This window comes from Neltuma alba, unplaced genomic scaffold (genome assembly GCF_004799145.2).
Source record: "Neltuma alba isolate B1F8T4 unplaced genomic scaffold, ASM479914v2 tig00005020_pilon, whole genome shotgun sequence".
Lineage (NCBI taxonomy): Eukaryota > Viridiplantae > Streptophyta > Magnoliopsida > Fabales > Fabaceae > Neltuma > Neltuma alba.
In genome coordinates, this window is record NW_021633946.1 from 26,122 (window position 1) to 45,284 (window position 19,163).

Genomic DNA, 19,163 nt, shown 5'->3' on the forward strand with positions numbered 1-19,163 from the left:
ATTTACACTATAAAATAGGTTTTATATTTAGAATTAGAAAAGTATTTTAGGTGTCGAACAAAGGCATAGATTTTGCCATTCCCATTGCATGTAGAGAAAAAGAGAGAAATATTTGATTCATAAATCAAATTAATGAGAAGAGTGCAAATAAGAAAATAACTATGAATTTAACAAGAGAAATATCCAATCACCGAAGCATAATAGGATTCGGATTCATCCTGCTAGCAGCTAGTTACTTCTCTTTGCATTAACTATGAGCCCATTATAATAATAATAATAATAATTGTTAAGCAATGGAAAATAAAGATGATCAAATTCTCATTAATAAAAAAAAAAAAAAGTGAAACCATAGACCCATTAAAGGCGAACGATAAACTCCACTTGGGGCTTAAGAAAGGACCTATATTAGATGAGAATTTTACCATCCCCCACATTTAACTCAGGCAAAGACCCTACATATACACACTTTGGTCGTCACCTAATACAAAATCTTAATCAATATGATATTTTTTTTATAATTAATCAATATGATATTGAGTAAGCTTATTATCTCTAAGAGCAATTACTCCTAAAGTGTCCTAATTATCGGCTCTCATGTTACTCTCGTCATTCTTGGCGCATGTGAGGTGTATTTGCTCTTCCGTCCATGGCGTGGCGTTTCCGCCCGTCCCGCCTCCCTCTTTTCTGTGCCATCTCCTTCTTTATCCGTTGTTGAACATGTCTCTCGTCAGTTTTCCTTTCTTGCTGCACATACACCTGAGAATTCCACAGAATATTAGAGTAGGTGAAAGCACACTGAATTCCTCTCAAAACATAACTAAAATACTATCTCTGATCCTAATTATAAGAGCTAGTTGACTAATTTGAGGAGATTAAGGAAATAAATTAAGTTAGTTATTTGTAAAAAATAGGTGTTGTCTTTCCTAAAATATTTTTACTAATTAAGTGTATTGGTTAGAATTACTACTATTAGAAAGATTATTTTGAAAAAAAATGCATAAATATAAGAGACAAAGTGAATTGGGGTTTTATATTTAGAACCAAAATAAAAGTCAAATAAGGTGTTCTATTAAGAACCGGAGGTAGTATATGGAATTTAAGCTCCAATATAAATATTTTATAAGGTATAATTCGGGTTTATCAGCTAAGGGTAGATATGAAAAGGTCATTGAAAATGTATTCACAAATTTGCTTAATAAATTTTACAAAGACTATAACAGAGATTGACAAGTATCACTCCCGGATTTACAAATCAATTTCAGAGGTGAAAAGTAGAAAATTCACAGTTGAACCAAAAGACTTTTTTTTAAAAAAAAAATTATAGTATTTTAACTAAATTCCAAAAGGCTAGTAGGAAAATTCTTCAATAATTGGATAATACCTGCTGAGATTTTAAATGCATTCTCTCATTTGTGGATGGAAAATTTAAAAGATAAATTACCTTGGTGGTTCTTGTGAGAAGGGCTTTGGACGCATAAAATCTCGAATTCGATTCCATGTAAATGCAGAAAATGCTTTTGACAGAGTTACTCTCAATTGAGCCCGATAATACTCGAATCTGAAAAGTCATATAAAAATACGGATTAACAAGATGATGATGATTATGGAGTTATTATTAGTCTCATGAAGGCTGAAGAATGCAGCACGACGTAAAATCATATCTATAGATGTTATAAACAAGTTAGATTTTCTATAGGTATATATTCATTGTTTTTTTTTTTTGAAGGAAAGGAAAAATATTTACAAATAATTTACTTATAATTTGTAGAGGAGAGCTTACGTATGTGGGGGAAAAAGGCAGTGAGCTTACGTATACATTTAAAAATATATATATAGGGAGAATTATAATAATGTTCCAAGAAAGAAAAAAATACAAAACAAGAATAAGAATTTGTTATCTTCTACTATGTAACGACAAATTTCAGAATGTTTAAATTGTTATAAAAACCTTTTAGTAATTGTTTTTAAAGACTTGGTTGTAATTCTTCTAAAGATATATTTGTTTTCGTTCTATGTACTTACCTCGTCGGAGTTGAGCTCATTGTGAATTTTTCGCGCATCCTGCGGACCACTTCACCTGGAATTGATTTAATTCCTGCAGAGTAAAATGTTACCAAAGACTGAGAATTCTGGACTTGTTCACCTCCGTTTTCATTACAAGGAAAAAATATAGGAGAATGAGACTAACCCCTCATTTGGATTGAGAATAAATGAGTAAAGAACAGAACTAAGAATAAAAATAAGAAAAGAAGTGAGTTTTTCCTCATTTAGATATAAGAGAAAAAGCACGAGAAAAAACAAGTTTGAGAAAAATGGGTGAGACGCGCTCTAATTTTCTTTCTACATAAGGAGAGAAAATATGAAGGAAAAAAAAACAGGGAGAGACTCATTTTCCTTTCATGCCAACTATCTTTTATTTTTTATATCATATTTTTAAAATTTATTAATAATATTAAATAACATATAATTTATTTATTTATTTTTATTATATCTAATTTCAAAATATTATCCCCTTTTCATTTGTTTCTTACCTCAAAAAATGACATTTTTATCTAAATTATCTGATTTTAAAATATAGTAACATCAAACTATAACTTTATCAAATAATTTGAATTTAAATTATATTTTTACTAAAGTGATATTAAATTATTTGATCATGCTAATATCCATATGATTTTTCAATTGCAGTATTTAATTTTGATATTAAACAGGATATATTTTTTATATGAAAAAATATTTTAGTCATTTAGGTATTTACTCTTTTTTATATGATGAAAATATTTTCTTCTGTTTCTTTCCTTTCTATTTTCTCTCTTCCCCCCTTTTTTTTTTCTTCCCACTTAATTCTTTCCATGCAAGATAATCAAAGGTGGAAATTTTAAGCACCATGTGTGTTTCATATGGAAACGGAAAAATTAGGAGAAAAGTTCTCTATTAAAAGTTTTATAGGTGAAAATGATCTAATAAATTTTTATACACAAAAATACTAATACTGTATGAATTTCATACACATGAGGTATCCATAATTTAATTTGGATCTTTCTAAAAGTTTTTAAGGAAATTTTTTTCCCAATTTTCCCTATCTAAGTCATAATTTCAATTTCAGCCAAGTAAAAGACTATAGGCGTGGGAAAACAAAAAGGGAATGCCCTAAATCAATACCGCTATATCTAAACTAGTAGTAGAAAGTAATAATAACTCCACAAGAATTAGATAACTAATTTATAAATATTTAAAAAATTAATTAAATTAATTATTTATAATAAATATTATATTTTTTAATATTAATTATGTGCATTTAAACTTTTTGATAGTGACTTTTTACCATTGCTCCTACTCAAGCGCCTCATCGCTTTAATCTTATGAAGTTCCCAAGCTAATCTGACTTGGAGAACGATCTGAAACACAGTCTGCGTTATACAATACCTAAGTTAGATTTGAAAAAACATATTAGATATAACTAAGGTCCTATTTTCCCCCGGGGGGAGACTTGTTTTCTAGTAGTCATTATGAAAAAAAAAGCTACAATTTTTTCTATTTAAAGAATCTAATATACATTAAATTATTAATATTATTATTCAACAAAGAGGTTTTTTTACCCTTAATAAAAAAGGCAATTTGATATTGAACAAGGAAAAGAACAAAGTTTCAAGAGTCCTCACTCTCCCTGGTTTTTTTTTTTTTTTTTAAATTTTGGCCACAATCCAAGAATTCAAGTCGGATTGATTAAAACATAAAGAGTTAAAAGTCCAAATTGGTCATCACAAGTTTTCACTCAAAGCTACTGAATAGCATGAAAGTTTAAAATAATAATCATATTGCTCTCTCTCATTTAAAAATACTATTTTAACAGTAAACATTAATTATGATTTTAAATTTTTTGTTCACAGAACAAAAAATTTGGGTGTGTAGTATTCAGTAAAAACTTTCAAAATAAATCTACAGTTTAATCCAAACATGGATGAAAATCATCACCTTATAGGAAGAATGGGCGGACGAGGCAGTCAGGCCCGTAGTAAGATTTGAAGAATGCCCATTTTGGCTGAGTGACGTGAGCATCTGTTTGGTCTCTTTTGCGATCAGCAATGTCTGCTTTTGATCCCTTCCCATGTGAGGTTGCATGAGGATAATGAACTTGACGATTTTGTTATCCAGCTCCACCAGCTTCTCTCGCTGACGCGACTGTTTGAAAAAATCCCATCTTGGTATTTTAGAGCACTTGGAAACAAGCTTCGTTCCATCTTCAAGCAATCTCTTCAACCTTATGGTTTCCCTTGCATAATCTGTCCTGTTTAATCGCCTGTTTAGGTCTCCAATCTCCTTGACCACAGGATATAATAGATCCAGGGTTTCTTTAAGTTCTTCCAATTTGGGTCTGAACGTCGCAATAATCTTCACTATCCCTATTTCCCTTAGAAGTTGATCGAACACTAGTCCCAGAACAGCACCCCCAACCATCTCCAACGGCATTTTTTTCACTGATTTAACCCAAGTATCAGCCAATAAACTATCTCTGAGAAACTAAAGTCTCTCCAACTGATCGATTTAGGATCCCACCTTCTCTCTGGTTCTGTTTTATAGAAGTGGCCCGTGCTTGGATGTGGGAGAACAAGTCAAGACAAGTGAACTTGTTCCTTCCGCCTGGATCATCCCTTGTCCGTTTTGTTTTTGTTTCGTTTGACAAGCGCGTGGGCCTCTTTTTTATTGGGCAATCATCAAATGATATTTACGGATGCCTGACTGCTAACCCCAAGAATTAGGGCTGGTTGGTCAACAGAACTGGGGGACCAGTGTCACCCAGCATGGAAAAACGGCCTGGTAGCGACTTGTGAGTAGGAATGTTCAACTGTATCCTGTATACACGTCTCGACGTCCCCTTCCTGTCTCAGTCTCGTCCTGAGAGTTTTTTAGACGGGATGAAATTGTTTTGGAACGGGATGAGATACAGGACAAGGATATCCTGTCCCGGTCCCGTCTCAATATATTATCTTTATTTTTAGTTGTTATAAATTTATTTTATTTATCACTATAATAGTATTTTGGTAATGATATTTATCAATTGTTATTTTTATTTGCTCATAAGTTGTATTTGCATGGGTTACATGATATTCTTTATAGTGAATATTTTATGTTTATTTATTTTTTGTCTCTCAAGATTACGAAAAATATTTTTCTTTGCCATTATTTTCTCATTTTTATCTATTTTCTTTGCATAGTTTCTATTATAAGTTCTTGCACTTCATGTATAATTAGTTTTCAAATTAAAAAAATTTTAAAAAAAACTCAAAAAAAGAGATTGGATATCCTTGTTCCATCTCAGTTATGTTCTGTCCCAACTGGGAAGGGACGAAACACGGGACTGAAAAGCCGTCCTGTCCCAATTATCAGGACGGGGCTAGGATGGGATTGTTCCTATCCCGTTTTGTCCCATAAATACTCCTACTTGTGAAAAACTATTTTTCCCCAAATAATGAATTATTTTTTCCCTTTATCTCTACAATGCTAGTAATTATACCGAGTAAATTTAAGAGAAGATGGTAAAATAATACCTAGTGAATTTTATAATAATAAATATGTGATTTTGACATGTCAAAACTATTAAAAAATGGTTAATATGACATATTTAGCATTTTAAATTCAACATGTATATTTTTGTCATTCTTCCTAAATTCAAGGGTGTTTGGATTAATTTATTTGAAGTGATTTTATGCTGTACGAGACAAATATGTAAGAAAAATTTTGTTGTGTAAAATGCAAGATTTTTTTCAAAAATTATGCCTTGGTTTTCTTCTTGGCCAAATGGCCTAAGATAATTCATTTATTACTTTTCAATTTCTTCTTTTTCTCGTTTTTATGTTCACCAAAGATATACATTGGCAGGGTGATGTCAGGTTTCTTTCGGTAGGAAGTATTGAAAAATGAAAATGATAGATTAGGATTGTAATGGTAATTGAGAAAATCTATTAAAAGAGTATTTAATATAAGAAATTGTTTGTTATATGGGATTAGTCAAATCATGTATGTAAGATTGGAAAATACCATGGGAAGAAGTGGTATTCCCCAATTCCACCTCTATATGTTTGTTTAATCCCGTATAATAAACAATTACTTATGCTAAATACTATTTTAATAATTTTATTTAATTACAATCTCAATCCTAATCTTTCATTTTCAATGTTTCGTACCAAATGGGACCTCAAGTAATTTTTGGACATTGAGATAAATTATTGGAGATATCTAAATCCTTTTCTAGCAATTTTGAACAAAAAGCCATCCTCACTCCTAATGTCTTTTATTCCTTTGTTTTTTTTTTCCTGGTAAACACATGTATCCTCCTATAGTGCTATTAAAAGTAATCAGTAATCCTATTTGAGATACTGTCAGATATTAAATATAAGCACATTTTTTAGTAAAAATTTGAACATCCATTCACCACGCTATGAAGATTAACCCCTTCTGTTAGATCGAACCCTATTGATAATTGTCTTTTATCTCTATTGCTTAGTTCAAACCTCTTCTTACCCCACTCCAATCGCCAAGCCCATCACTTCCCATCGAACCCTCTTCTAAGGCGCTGAACCCCTTATACATGAGAGTTGGGACTCCACGTACCTTGTAAGCTTTGAATCAAAAGTGTGCTGATGTGGCTTTTAAGTGTGACAACAATAAGATATTTTGTGTTGTGTTTTTTATTTGTTAGAATAAATTTGAAAACATGTATTTTCACGTCTATACTTCATGATCAGATGGAATTTCAATCTTTTTTACATTCATTGTCAATTTATGCCACCATATGCTTTTGGTTAAAAATTGGATTTTTGCACCGTTTTTCAATGTTGATGGGTGAAATTGCACTATAACATAGTTCTTACAATGCATGTAAACTCCTCACATATTACTTTATAGGTATTTTTGCCTTAAACTCATTTAATTATGTTACTGTATGCGAGACTCACCACTGTTAAAATGAACACGTGGTCTCTGATATGGATTGAGGATGTTTTATAATATTTTTGAAGTTTTATGGGCAAAACTGTATCATAGCACTGCACTCCGACTCTTAATATAAAAATTAGTTGATTAATTTGAATAGATTAAAAAATTATTTAAGTTAATTATTTTAATAACTAGGTATTATCTTTCCTAACATACTCTTAATAATCACGTGTATTAACTAAAATTATCATTTGATAAAATCTTTAACGTATACAACTAGGACTACCTTAAAAAAATAGATAAATATGAGAGACAAAGTGGATTAAGATTTTATACTTAGAACCAAATTAAATGCCAAACTATCTTTTATATTAAAGACGGGAAGTAGTACTACCTCCGGTCCTTAATATAAGACTCCGTTTGACTTTTTGTTTGGTCCTAATTATAAGACCCCAATCCATTTTTTCTCTCATATTTATGCATTTTTTTCCAAGTTAGTCCTTCTAATAATAATAATTCTAGCCAATACACTTAATTAGCAAGGATATTTTAGGAATGACAACACTTATTTATTACAAATGACTAATTTAACTTACTTCATTAATCTCCTCAAATAAGTCAACTGGGTCTTATAATTAGGACCGAAGGTAGTATGATTTATCATTTGTATTTCTCTTGCAAAATATTTTATAAGTATTTTCGTCTCTTAGATCCAAAACAAAAAATGTCTAGTCATAACTCCCTTGCCATAAATGTATCCTTTGATATAGTTTTTTTTTTATCATTATTTTGATATTATTAGCAATTTTATGTAAAGTAATTTTATGTAAAGTCCTCTTTTTTCGTATCATTATTTTATTATATCTCTTAACTCATTAATTTTTTTCAAGAAAAATATTTTATTTCTTGGGTTACAGGTTTTTTTCTAATTTTATTACTATTTAGTATTTATTCTCGATATGAATACCTTTTATTTCATGTAAAATATATTTTAATTTATCTATAACAAGTTTGACTATAGTCCAACAAGCAAACCATGAATAGATAGTCTAATCAGTATATTTTTCACTTCTCTTTCATGACATGAGAATTTCAGTATTGGAACAATATCATCATTTTGTGTATTCCTAACTTAAAATTGCTATAGCATGAGCTGCCAACCTATCCATATACATTGACAAAGTTTAATCCTATTAATGGAGGCAAACAATAAACATCGCTATATCAACCAGTTAGAATATTATTGACAAATGATCAACGTGAATTTGATATTAAATGACATTGAAGCGATCTTTAATGTTCAAACATGTAAAAACCCAGTCTCTTAGGAGAAGCTTTACCAAACTTACAACACAAAATGGCTACAAATAAGTGAAAGAATAATGAAGGATTGCGCGTCTAGAAAGTGTGATTCACAGTGTCAAAACCAAACCTCAGTGGTATTGGGATTGCAAAGGAGAATCTTTTTTTTTTTTTTTGTTGAAAATTTATGATTTAATTCATGTGCATCATTAAAAATATTCTTAGCATATCTTAAAAAGTTATGAACCATTTAATTACTATAAAAATCAATTATTTAAAACTAACAATTATAAGAGAATTAAGTGTTTAGATTAGTTTTTTAAAAGTAATTTTACCATACACAAAATATGTATATGAGAGATGTTTTGTCTTTTTTTTTTTTTGATCTGAAGAGATGTTTTGTCTTGGTTTGTATGATAATATTGTTTTTTGGAGTGATTCTAAAGATTGCCAAACTCTCATAAAGCTTTGTTTTATAAATTTTGAATTAATATTAGTTTTAGTCCATGAAATTAGATATTATTTTTGTTTCAGTTCCTGAAATTTTGTTTTTGTTTTAGCTCCTAAAATTTTAAATACTTCTCCAATCCTAGACCCTTAGTATGGAATTGAAAACTCAAAGTGAAATTATCACATGTCTTTATCTGTATTTTTTCAATTTTAGGGCTTTTTTTGCAATTTCCCCTATTTTAAATTTTAGGTTTTAAATTCAAGATAGGGCGAAGTACTGGAATTAGTTGAAACTTGAAGGAGAAGTCCAAAGGAAAACTTGGAAGGCAGGTTCGCTGATTTCCATTTGTCTATGTAGGGACGTGGTACGAGGGAGATCGGTTGTCTGGTCGCGAGAATTATGAAGAGCAGAAGGGGCGAAGTAGGGAAGCCGATGATGCTGTTGTTACGCGGCACCCTGTTATACTATCACTGTGCCTGCCGGAATTCTATCCTTGTTTCTTTGGTCTCCGATGAATCGTTCTCCTCTGCTCCCTCGCCATTCTCGGCCTTCTCTTCCGTCTGATGAACATATCGTAATCACCCAAGTTTGTTCTTTTTCCTTCATCTTCTCGTTGTCGCTTAATTTTTCAAATAAGACCATCCAATTAGGGTTCTTTTTCTTCCTTTTCTTTTCTTTTTCAGTCTGCTTTTCTGTATAAAACGATATTTCGGACACAATTTAGTCTTAGTTCTTAGTTGCCTTAAACATGGATGACGGCATTTCCTATTTCTCAATACTAATTGCTAGCATAATCAGTTAGAACAAAATTATTTGGTCCTTTCGATTTTTGAATTTTTAAAATTTTGAATGATCGCCTTGGTTGGCGGCTTGGACATCTGCTATGATTTCATAAGAAGTGTATTTTTAGTATTGTCTCTGTCATGCTTATGTCTTTAGTCTTCTTTTTCATCAGATTCACGCTTAGATGCAGAAGGAAGATGTGTGTTCTTCATTTGCAAATTGCCTTCATATTTTCAACTTATCTAATACACCCTGTCCCCTTCTGAAAAACTGTTTTAGGTTCCCAGTCGATCCACTTGAATGGCAGATAACTCGGGACACTGCTAATAGCATTGTTGCGTGGTTCGTTAATACCATAGGTGCAGCCGAGTCTGTATTAAGAGTCGCAGCAGCAGGGCATGACAAGAGACTGTTTCTAAAGGTATTATTTAGTTTATGCAACTTAAATCTATTTTCACTTAGTACAAAACATCAATTCAATCTCCAGAAATTGTGGCCTTTCCTTTTTGTTTTATGTCTCATGAGTCTTTATTTAATGTTTATATAAGAGAAACACATGAGCATGACCTATTTGAATTCAAGTTTTGCCAAGGCATGAAACTATGGATGTTGAATGCGAAGTTATTGGAGCAAATGAAGATGAGCCACTATTGGCTCATGGTTATGGACGTGGGACGTGCCTTTGAGAAGATTGTGAGGCAACTGACCATTGCATCTGATGGAATGTCATTAGTTTTGCAATTTATTCATCTTTTGCTTATCTTGACTGCATGTTAATATGTTTTCCATTCATTCGCAATCTGTTAACATCCTCTGCCAACATTCAAGGTTGTTTGATCATTGAATAAGAATTCATTCACCCTGCCATTCTCTCAAAGTATTGGACTATTTGTGTGCTTAGATTCCGGAAAGCACTGGTTCATTTTTGACAGTTATAATCCCATAGTAGCTGTCATACATTTGATTTTGCTTTTGATGAAGAGGCATGTAAAAGAACTAATGGTTTATGTACATCTTATTTCAGGTGATTTTTTTGCCTTTATGTATTATCTGCTTTAGGAAGATTGGCTCTGGGTGCAACAGTTGCCTATGCTGGTATGTCACCTTAATATCCACTTATCTTGTTCCTTCTTTTGAGCTACCACAGTAATTAATTTTTTCTTTTGACCTTTTTCTCCTGAAATAGTGTAATGATTTTGAGTTCTAGATTTTCTCTGCTTTTCTAGTCCCCAGCTGTTTGGCGTCAACCTTGGCAATGCTGTTGTACAGTTGCAAATTGTTGGATGTATCTTTTTTGATGCAGAGATGAAAACTGGAGCCAATTATGAATAATTATATGTCAAAAGAGCCAATTAACTAGAGCTATAACACGTTGATATGCTGTCAATTTTGAATTCCAAATCCTTAAAATGGAGTGTTAGAAAAATGCCTGGAACCTTTGGGGGAGGAAGATTTTTGTTCTAGTTCTATATTTTTGGCTCATTTTATTCTTTCTACCGATGGTAAATCTTTTCTGCACAAATTGCAGATTTGAATTTATGGTTTAGCTGAGATTTATGTCCTTTATTGCAGGATTATGCTTGTTTTGTCTTTATATGTTTATGGAGTGCTCTCATTCACTTAGCTCATGTGTGGATGATAGGACTCCAAGTCAGCACATTAACGCACCAGAGAAGAAATAGGGAGACTGGAGTAGTGGTTGAGTCTGCTTGCATCTTTTTAGGAGAGTTGAATGAGTCTTTTAGGTTTTATTGATTTTATTAATGATTTATTAATTGAATAAGGGGACTTTAGGTTGTTAGAGGTCCACCAACGTCTCTTTCTGTTATTTCCAAGATATTAGGGATATTTACTTAATTCTTATATTTATTCAATTGTAATTTCTGCATTATAAATATGTTAGCCATCCTATAAGCTAACATATGAGAGAAATAAATATTTGTTCAGTAATTTGGAGATTCTCCTTTTGGCTACTAAATCTAGTTAAGTGAGATCCTTGCTTAAGTAAATTTTAGTAGATTTTATCCCGGCTATTAGTGAGTAGAGAGTGAGATTCTTGCCTCAACCCTCTACTAGATTATATTTCAGCTTTTTTTTTATTCACTTAATTATCTAGCCATTCGGGTTCTACCAGTGGACTGGTTCTTGGGAAAAAGAAATGACAACGGGGAAGAGGAAGACACAATGTAGCATATTAGGTTTGCACTTGACTTGTAGTGCAAGATTTTGTGTGTACATTGAAAGTTAGGTATTGTGAATGATTTTTTTTTTGTAAATTATAAGGATCAGAGGGGATGATTATGCTGCTAAGTAAACTGTTCAAAAAGCCCGAGCGGGCCGCTTCACATCAACTACAATTCTTTTGACATGGGAATAGAAAGAGATGAGTTAATTGTAAACATTTGTTATTCTAGTTAATACTATGCTTGGTTCTCTTCTCAGCCACAATGCCCACATCTATGCCCTCCTCAGGTCGGTTTTAAGCTCAGTGCAGAACGAGGCACTTGATTGTGACACGACTTTTAGGTTACACGGCTGCTAAAATTGAATCACTGGGATTTTAATTAAATCGTGTTCCATTGGAAAAAACCTGGATTGTTAATTACAGAGCGTCATGTTTTGCTGAAATTAGGTCCAAATATAACAAATGAACATGATGGCTTTGCATTCAGGTTTCGAGAAAGGTATTTAGCTACCTTAAAATTCATTGACAAATGAAGAACAAGCAATGACAAGTTTTAAAGAAAAGAATGACAATAGATTTAAGTTGATTACTTATTATTGAGATTTTTTCGTCATTAAATTTTTTTCTTGAAATTTCTTAATAATTTTTTCTAGAATATATGGAATTAAACATACTCTAGAGTTATTTAGAATGCAAGAGTAATCATGTTATTGTACTATTTACATTAATTTTAGGTACTTTATCTTGTTTAGAAACAGCACATGAACACTTTTCCCCAACCTCTATTTTACACACAGTGGATTCCTTGTAATTTAATGATAAAAGGAAAAGGTGGCAACAGAGAGATGGGTGTTGCTTTTGGTGCCCCAAAAGATCCTCATCTTTCTTTTTCTTTTCTGTTTTTGGTATGAAAGTGTGTATTTTATTCAAGTAAAACTGTACAGTACTACAGGGAGACAGGTCAAGCAAGCAAAAGTAACACCAGGATCGTAAAATTACAGAGAGGCCAAGCATAATAAAATTTAAGGAGCCTGCGCATAGTTTATAACCATTGAGCACGCCCTGAATCTTAATTTTCAGCAGAAAAATATACTCTTTTTTTTTTGTCGTCTTTGAAGTAGAGTTGTGTCAGTTAAATAAAAAATCAGAGCATTGTTCTTTTACTTTTTAATTTTGATTCTATGTTAGTAGTGCCTTTCCTTATCGTAGTCTTTTTCTGAAATGCTCAAAAGCCTTCGGCGCCATTGTTGGATTCCCCAGCTTTCTCCAATAAACTGTCCTAATTTGATTCGATGGAAATAATGCCTGGATGATTGATGGCACTTCTACGCGGTTGAGAGAAAATTGAAAGGCCGGGGGGGGGGGGGAATTGCATGGGGTCCCAAAATAATGCCTGGATGATTGATTATGCGGTTGTTTATTCATTTAAAGGTAAAATAATATCCAGCATCCTAATCTTATTATAGTGCATCCAGCAGACTGCTTGATGTAAATAACTTTATAAAAGAAATGGGAACTCTATATGTTACAATTTCAAAAATTTATCACCTTTCATTTCTAAGTTAAATTTGCTCTTAAAAATGGGAACATCATTATATTAAAGTTAACTTTTGGAGAAAAGAAAATTCAAATTAACCTTGAACAATAATAGTAAAAGTAAGAACTACTCTATCAACCCTTTATTTTCCTTTGCACTGTTATTGTATGTCTAACATTTGAACTCTATTAAGACAATAAGACTATGTAGAAATACGTGATAGAAAGAAAACCATGATTCACTTCCTATTGATTTTATTCATCTCTTCCTAGTTTTTTCTTTTTTCTTTCTTTTGTTTTTATTCCTGGGGCGCCTCCCGAGGGGAATGAATTGCAAGCTTTTTCTTCTTTATTTGACAGAAATTAACATGGTTTCCATCTTAAGCTTCTGTAAGTTTTCCCTCCATGATGTTCATATACAAAATCAAGCTGAGGGATGATCTTCCAAAGTATGTAGTCTGCATATTTGAAGTATTGCAACCTCCATTGTTGATAGAATATGAGAGGAAGGATAATGATGCCAAGGCCAAAAGTAAATCCCAATTCAGCACTCAAAAAATTCCAATCAATGGAGTTCCCATCATTTGATTCAGCTATTTTTGAAGATGGTCTTTGCAAACCTGGAATCTCACCCAAACTACAACTCTGTGTGATTGGAGGTCCACATAAGGCTTCATTGCCTTCGAAACAATATGCTTCAAATGACTGAATTTGAGTCCCTGTTGGGATTTTCCCAGTCAAATGATTGTGAGAGAGGTTCAAAAATTCAAGGAAATACAAACTTGCAAGCTCTGTTGGTATGTCCCCTCTAAAAGAGTTCGAAGACAAATCTAAGGACTCAAGATACTTCAAATTCCCTATAGATGAAGGGATATCACCTGAAAAAGCATTTTGTGACAAATTAAGAGCATGAAGTGCTTTGAAATTAATTAGCTCTTTTGGTATTGGCCCTTCAAAATGGTTGGATGAGAAATCCAAAGATGTGAAGGCAGTAAGAATCTTAACCAACTTTAGTTGTCTTCCTTTGTTGACAATTGTCACCGAATCTAGGTAACTTCGACAACTGAAATCATACGCATTAAAATAAGAGAATAAGTGGCTAGTCACAAAGGGCGGTTCTACTGCTATCAATTCAGCCATTTTTGGTGCAAGATCTTTGTTCACAATTGATAATGCATTTTTTAAGTCCACAGCATTAGCGTTGTCATAGATGTCAACAGACAACTGACCAAATTTTGTGCCACTTTCATCTTCAGCTGGTCTCATCAATGCTTTCCAACTTTGCAGGAGCGCTATAGGTAGATTACCATTTAAATTATTTGAGGCTAGGTCAACAATTTGAAGTGTCTCCCACTTTCCAATGCTATTTGGACATTTAAGTGTCCCATAAAATTTGTTTGACCTCAGAATCATGATTCTCAAAGTGGATACATTCCCCAAGAAACACGGAAATCTATCAGTCAATTGATTGTTTCCTAGGTTTAAGACTTGTAGTTTTTGGCAATTAGCCAATGACTTTGGGATTGTACCACTTAAGAAATTTTCATTGAGATCCAGGAATCGAAGGGCACAAAAAGCTGAAAATGTATTAGAAACTTGGCCTTTGAGGTTGTTTCCAGCTAGATTTAACACCCTAAGTGTGTTACTCATTCTTGTCAAACACTCAGGAATGGTTTCATTGAAGTTGTTGTCAGAAAGATCAAGCACACGAAGAGCTGACATGTTACATAGGGATTCATGGATTCTTCCATGAAAACTGTTGTTTGATAAAGAGAGAAAATATGTGAAAGGGAGATAGTTGCCAATGTCTGGTGGGGCAATAGAGCTAAATCTATTGCTTGAGTAATCCAAATAGATCCCATTTTTTGGAAAAATAGGAGGGTGGCCTTTGAGTTGGTTGGAGTGGAGATCAAGAAAAAACAAATTAGAAGTAAAATTGTGAAAAGGACCTTCCAAATTTGTGAGAAAATTGTTGGAAAGATTAAGAAAGACCATGAAATCAAACCTCCAAATCCAATTGGGTATTGTTCCTCGAATTTGGTTGCTAGATAAGTCAAGGTACACCAAATTGGATTGATTTCTCAAAAAACTAGGAAACTCTTTCAATTGGCAAGAACCCAACATGAAATTGTTCAATTTGGGGAGTGATGACAGATTGTGGTTGTTCACCAAAGTTGTATCAACCAAGAAATTGTTGTTAGCCAGATCTAGTGTAGCCAAATTTTCCATGCTTCTCATCATACCCAAATCTATAGTTCCATTGAACTTATTTGAAGAAAGCTGGAGCAAAGTGAGTCTTTTGAGGTGAAAGATAGACACAGGAACAGACCCTTGTAAATTATTTCCACTGACATCAAGGATCTCTAATGGGGAGGAAGAAGCATTTGGAAATTCATCTAGAAGACCCTCAAATCTATTGTTAGAGAGAATCAGTTCACGCAATGATCGAAGTGTGAAAAGAGATGATGGAACTCTCCCATTGAATAAATTATCACCCAAATCAATGGTGATCAGATCTTCAAGGCCTGTGAAATGAAATGATGGAACTTGACCCTTCAAGTCATTGTGATATAGGGATAGATATGTGAGGCTCTTGGACAAATTGAAAGATGGAATAGAGCCAGTGAAATTATTGAATGACAAGTCTAGATAAACAAGTGAGGTTGTTTTGGAGATTGAACAAGGAAGTGTTCCATTGAATTTGGAGTTTGACAGGTCTAATGCAGACAAATTCCTCAAATTGTGAATAGAACTAGGTAGTTGCCCTAAGAACTTCGTATTGCTAAGGTTCATACTATGGAGAAATCTGTGATGTTGGAATTTTGGTAAAGAACCTTGAAGATCTTGATTATCTGACACATCAAGGACTTGCAGGTTTGGCATTTGGAAGACCTGTTCTGGGAACACTCCACTCAAGTTGCAATTTCTAAGTTGCAAGGTGGTCAAGTTGGTCAATCCCACAAGAGTCTTTGGCACTGAGCTTGCTATATTATTATTGTCCAGCCGAAGAACTAATAAAGATCGAAGCTTTGCAATTGAATAATCAATAGGGCCAAAGAGATTACAAGATGACATACTCACAATTTGAAGATTTTGCAATGTGGATAGTGCCTGGCCCCACTCTTTCCCTTGAGCAAACATCCTCACACCATCAAGATATAGCTCTTTGAGTTCTGTGAACTTCTGTAAAAGCATTGTGACATTTGGCTCCTCAAGTTTAAGTGTGTGAAGTGAGGTAGAAAGATCAAGAAAAACGAGCTTTGCTAGATAAGATATCTCAACTGGTATCTGACCCTCAAAGCCGGCATTTGACAAATTCAGATATCTCAAATTTCTCAACTTGTGCAGCTTTAAAGGAACCAAGGAATGAAACTTGTTATGAGCCAAGTTCAAATTTTGCAGAAATTGCAGGTTGAAGATGCCATTGGAACTGTCATTAAGTCCACCAGAGATGGATTCTCCACTTAGATCAAGAGCTATAACATGTCCCTTATCACATTTTACTCCATTCCATTGACAAAAATCATGACTTTGGTTCCAATGAACCAATTTTTTCGACTCAGAAGGGTTGAATATAAGGTTTCTTCTCAGATGAAGCAAAACAGATTTTTGATGGCTAAGACAATGGCTAGTCACAACAAAGACATTGATGCTAAGGTTTATGAAGCAGAAGGGTAATAAGAAAATCCATAAGATGGACCTCATGGTGCATAAATATTAGAGACACTTTCTACAAGTGATAAAAGTGAGGAAGATGAAGATGGATTTTGCCTTAGGGACTCAGTCCTTTTATATTAAGCTCATATGTTGATGCGTAAATTTCTTTGGAAGTCATCAAAACCTTGTGGTCTTTTCTCTTAATACTACTATGTGGTTATTGAGAAGTTCGGTGCTACGGAAATTTCAGAATGCATGGAAGAAAAACTGAAAAAAATTGAATTCCATGCTTCAAAAGTCTTAACTTGAAATGCAAAAGAACCAAAGATTACGAGTCTATGAAGTGAGACACAAGCTTTGAATGAAAAACCTCCTTATGTTTGTGTGTGTTAGCCATATGTGAAGTTATGTTCGTACTTGATGACCCTTTTCGTCAATGTTCAGAATGAAAATAAACGTACATAACTTTACTGCTTCTAAATGAAGATGAAAGCTAGGTGTCTGATTTGCAGAAATTTAGAAAAGTTAATTAAATTAGTTTTGTGAAAAATGTGTATTGATTTTTTAAAATACTCTTTTAATCATACGTATTGCAAATTGCCCCTTATGAAAACTGGTTCAATAACCTAGAATGATTTAAAGAACAAAATATAAATTTAAAAGTCAAAAGAAATTGGAATTTTATATCTTAGAGCCAAAACAAATTCTTTTACTAGTTTTTATATTTAAAACCGAGGAGTGCATACTGATTAACATAGGGGATATTAATTACTAGTTTATAGGATGTTATACTAAGGTATCTTAATAAGAACAAGTCACATTTATTATAATTAGTTATATTTTATTTTATTTTTTTGGTCACTCAAATTAGTTAAATAAATCTTACATTAAGTAAATGAGGGAATAGTTTGTTTACCACCATTAAAAGGGTATGAATATTGGATTTAAAAACATGTTAAAAGAGTTGTCTTTATTTAAACTCAACCATACTTGAATTTGGATTAATAAAGACTAGGTACTCTCAATTACACCAAAAAATTGTATAAGTATCTCATCACATACTATTTGTTTTCATTCATTTTCACAGAAATTACATTTGTGACATGTTGCCATCATAAATACAGGCATAGCAAATTAAATGTTATAATGTTTGACGTCCTAATTTATCTTCGGTTCTTAATATAAAAACTGCATAACTAATTTGGGGAATTAAAAAAATTAGTTAAGTCAGTTATTTGTAACAAATATATGTTGACTTCCTTAAATTACCTTTATTCAATCATCTGCATTGAAACTACATTTGGGTGGAAATACCTTACAATTAATAGGGATATTTTTGAGATTACATTATAAATTTGGGAGACAAAATAGATTAAAATCTTATATTTAGGATAACTAACTAGTTCTTATATTTAGAACTGGAGGTAGTATTAAGATTTGAAATATAAAAATATACCAGTCTGTTATAATATTTCTTGCATAGCGAGAGTTTGACTTTGAACTTTGATTATTACTTATAATGCATTTTATCTGTATCACTTGAATTAAGTCTTAAGTCAAAATATAATAGCACCTCATTTATATTTATAAGAAGAGGTCAAATAATTAAATATCACATGACATGTGTAATATACATACTATCTCATATCCTAATTATAAGACCTTGTTTGTACTACAAACTATATATACACATGTCAAATGAATTCAAAATTATAGTGTTGAAGCAATAATATAACAATAGAATTCAAAATTGAAATTCTTTTACAATAATACGTAACTTCACAGAAAATAGTTACGTATTTAAAGGGATGCAAAAATCTAGAAGAAATCACATAAAACGAAGTTTAAAATTATTAAATCCTAAATTAGATTTAATGACAACATTTTAATAGGTTGTGATAATACTAAATTTATAAATAATAATATATTTTGATAAAAATTTTATTTGAGATTTAGTAATTTAATTTTTTTTAAGGATTCTTTGAAGTCTTGTTCTAATAGTCACATGGAAAGCTCTCTCTCTCTCTTAGCCACACATAGGTCTTTTTTTCCTTTTTGTCAATCACACTCAGAAGTCACAAGTCTTTAGTCTCTTTGGAAAGTCAAATGATATTAAAGAAATTGCATTATTAGTTGACTTTCAAGGTTCCTCTTTCTTCACGAACGAGACTATTGAAATTGTTTTAGGGAAAATTTTGTTTAAGGACTGTAGTACATAATTAATTTCAAAGGGCTTCCAAAATTTTCTGAAACTTCACTGTATGACCAAAGGCCTAAACTGATATTAATTCCACAAATGAAATGATGTTGTTG

The 19,163-nt window shown here is 32.3% G+C and overlaps 1 protein-coding gene and 1 pseudogene across 1 annotated transcript; one reads left to right on the forward strand and one right to left on the reverse strand.

The window, feature by feature from the left end:
* Positions 1–9,088: 9,088 nt before the first annotated feature.
* LOC114746479 (reticulon-like protein B22) lies at positions 9,089–11,714 on the forward strand (annotated as a pseudogene).
* A 1,842-nt stretch (positions 11,715–13,556) lies between these two features.
* Positions 13,557–16,898, reverse strand: LOC114746480 (receptor-like protein 7). The gene has a single exon (XM_028934695.1). It carries the CDS (start codon positions 16,896–16,898, stop codon positions 13,557–13,559), a length of 3,342 nt encoding a protein of 1,113 aa, XP_028790528.1.
* Between the last annotated feature and the right edge of the window lie 2,265 nt (positions 16,899–19,163).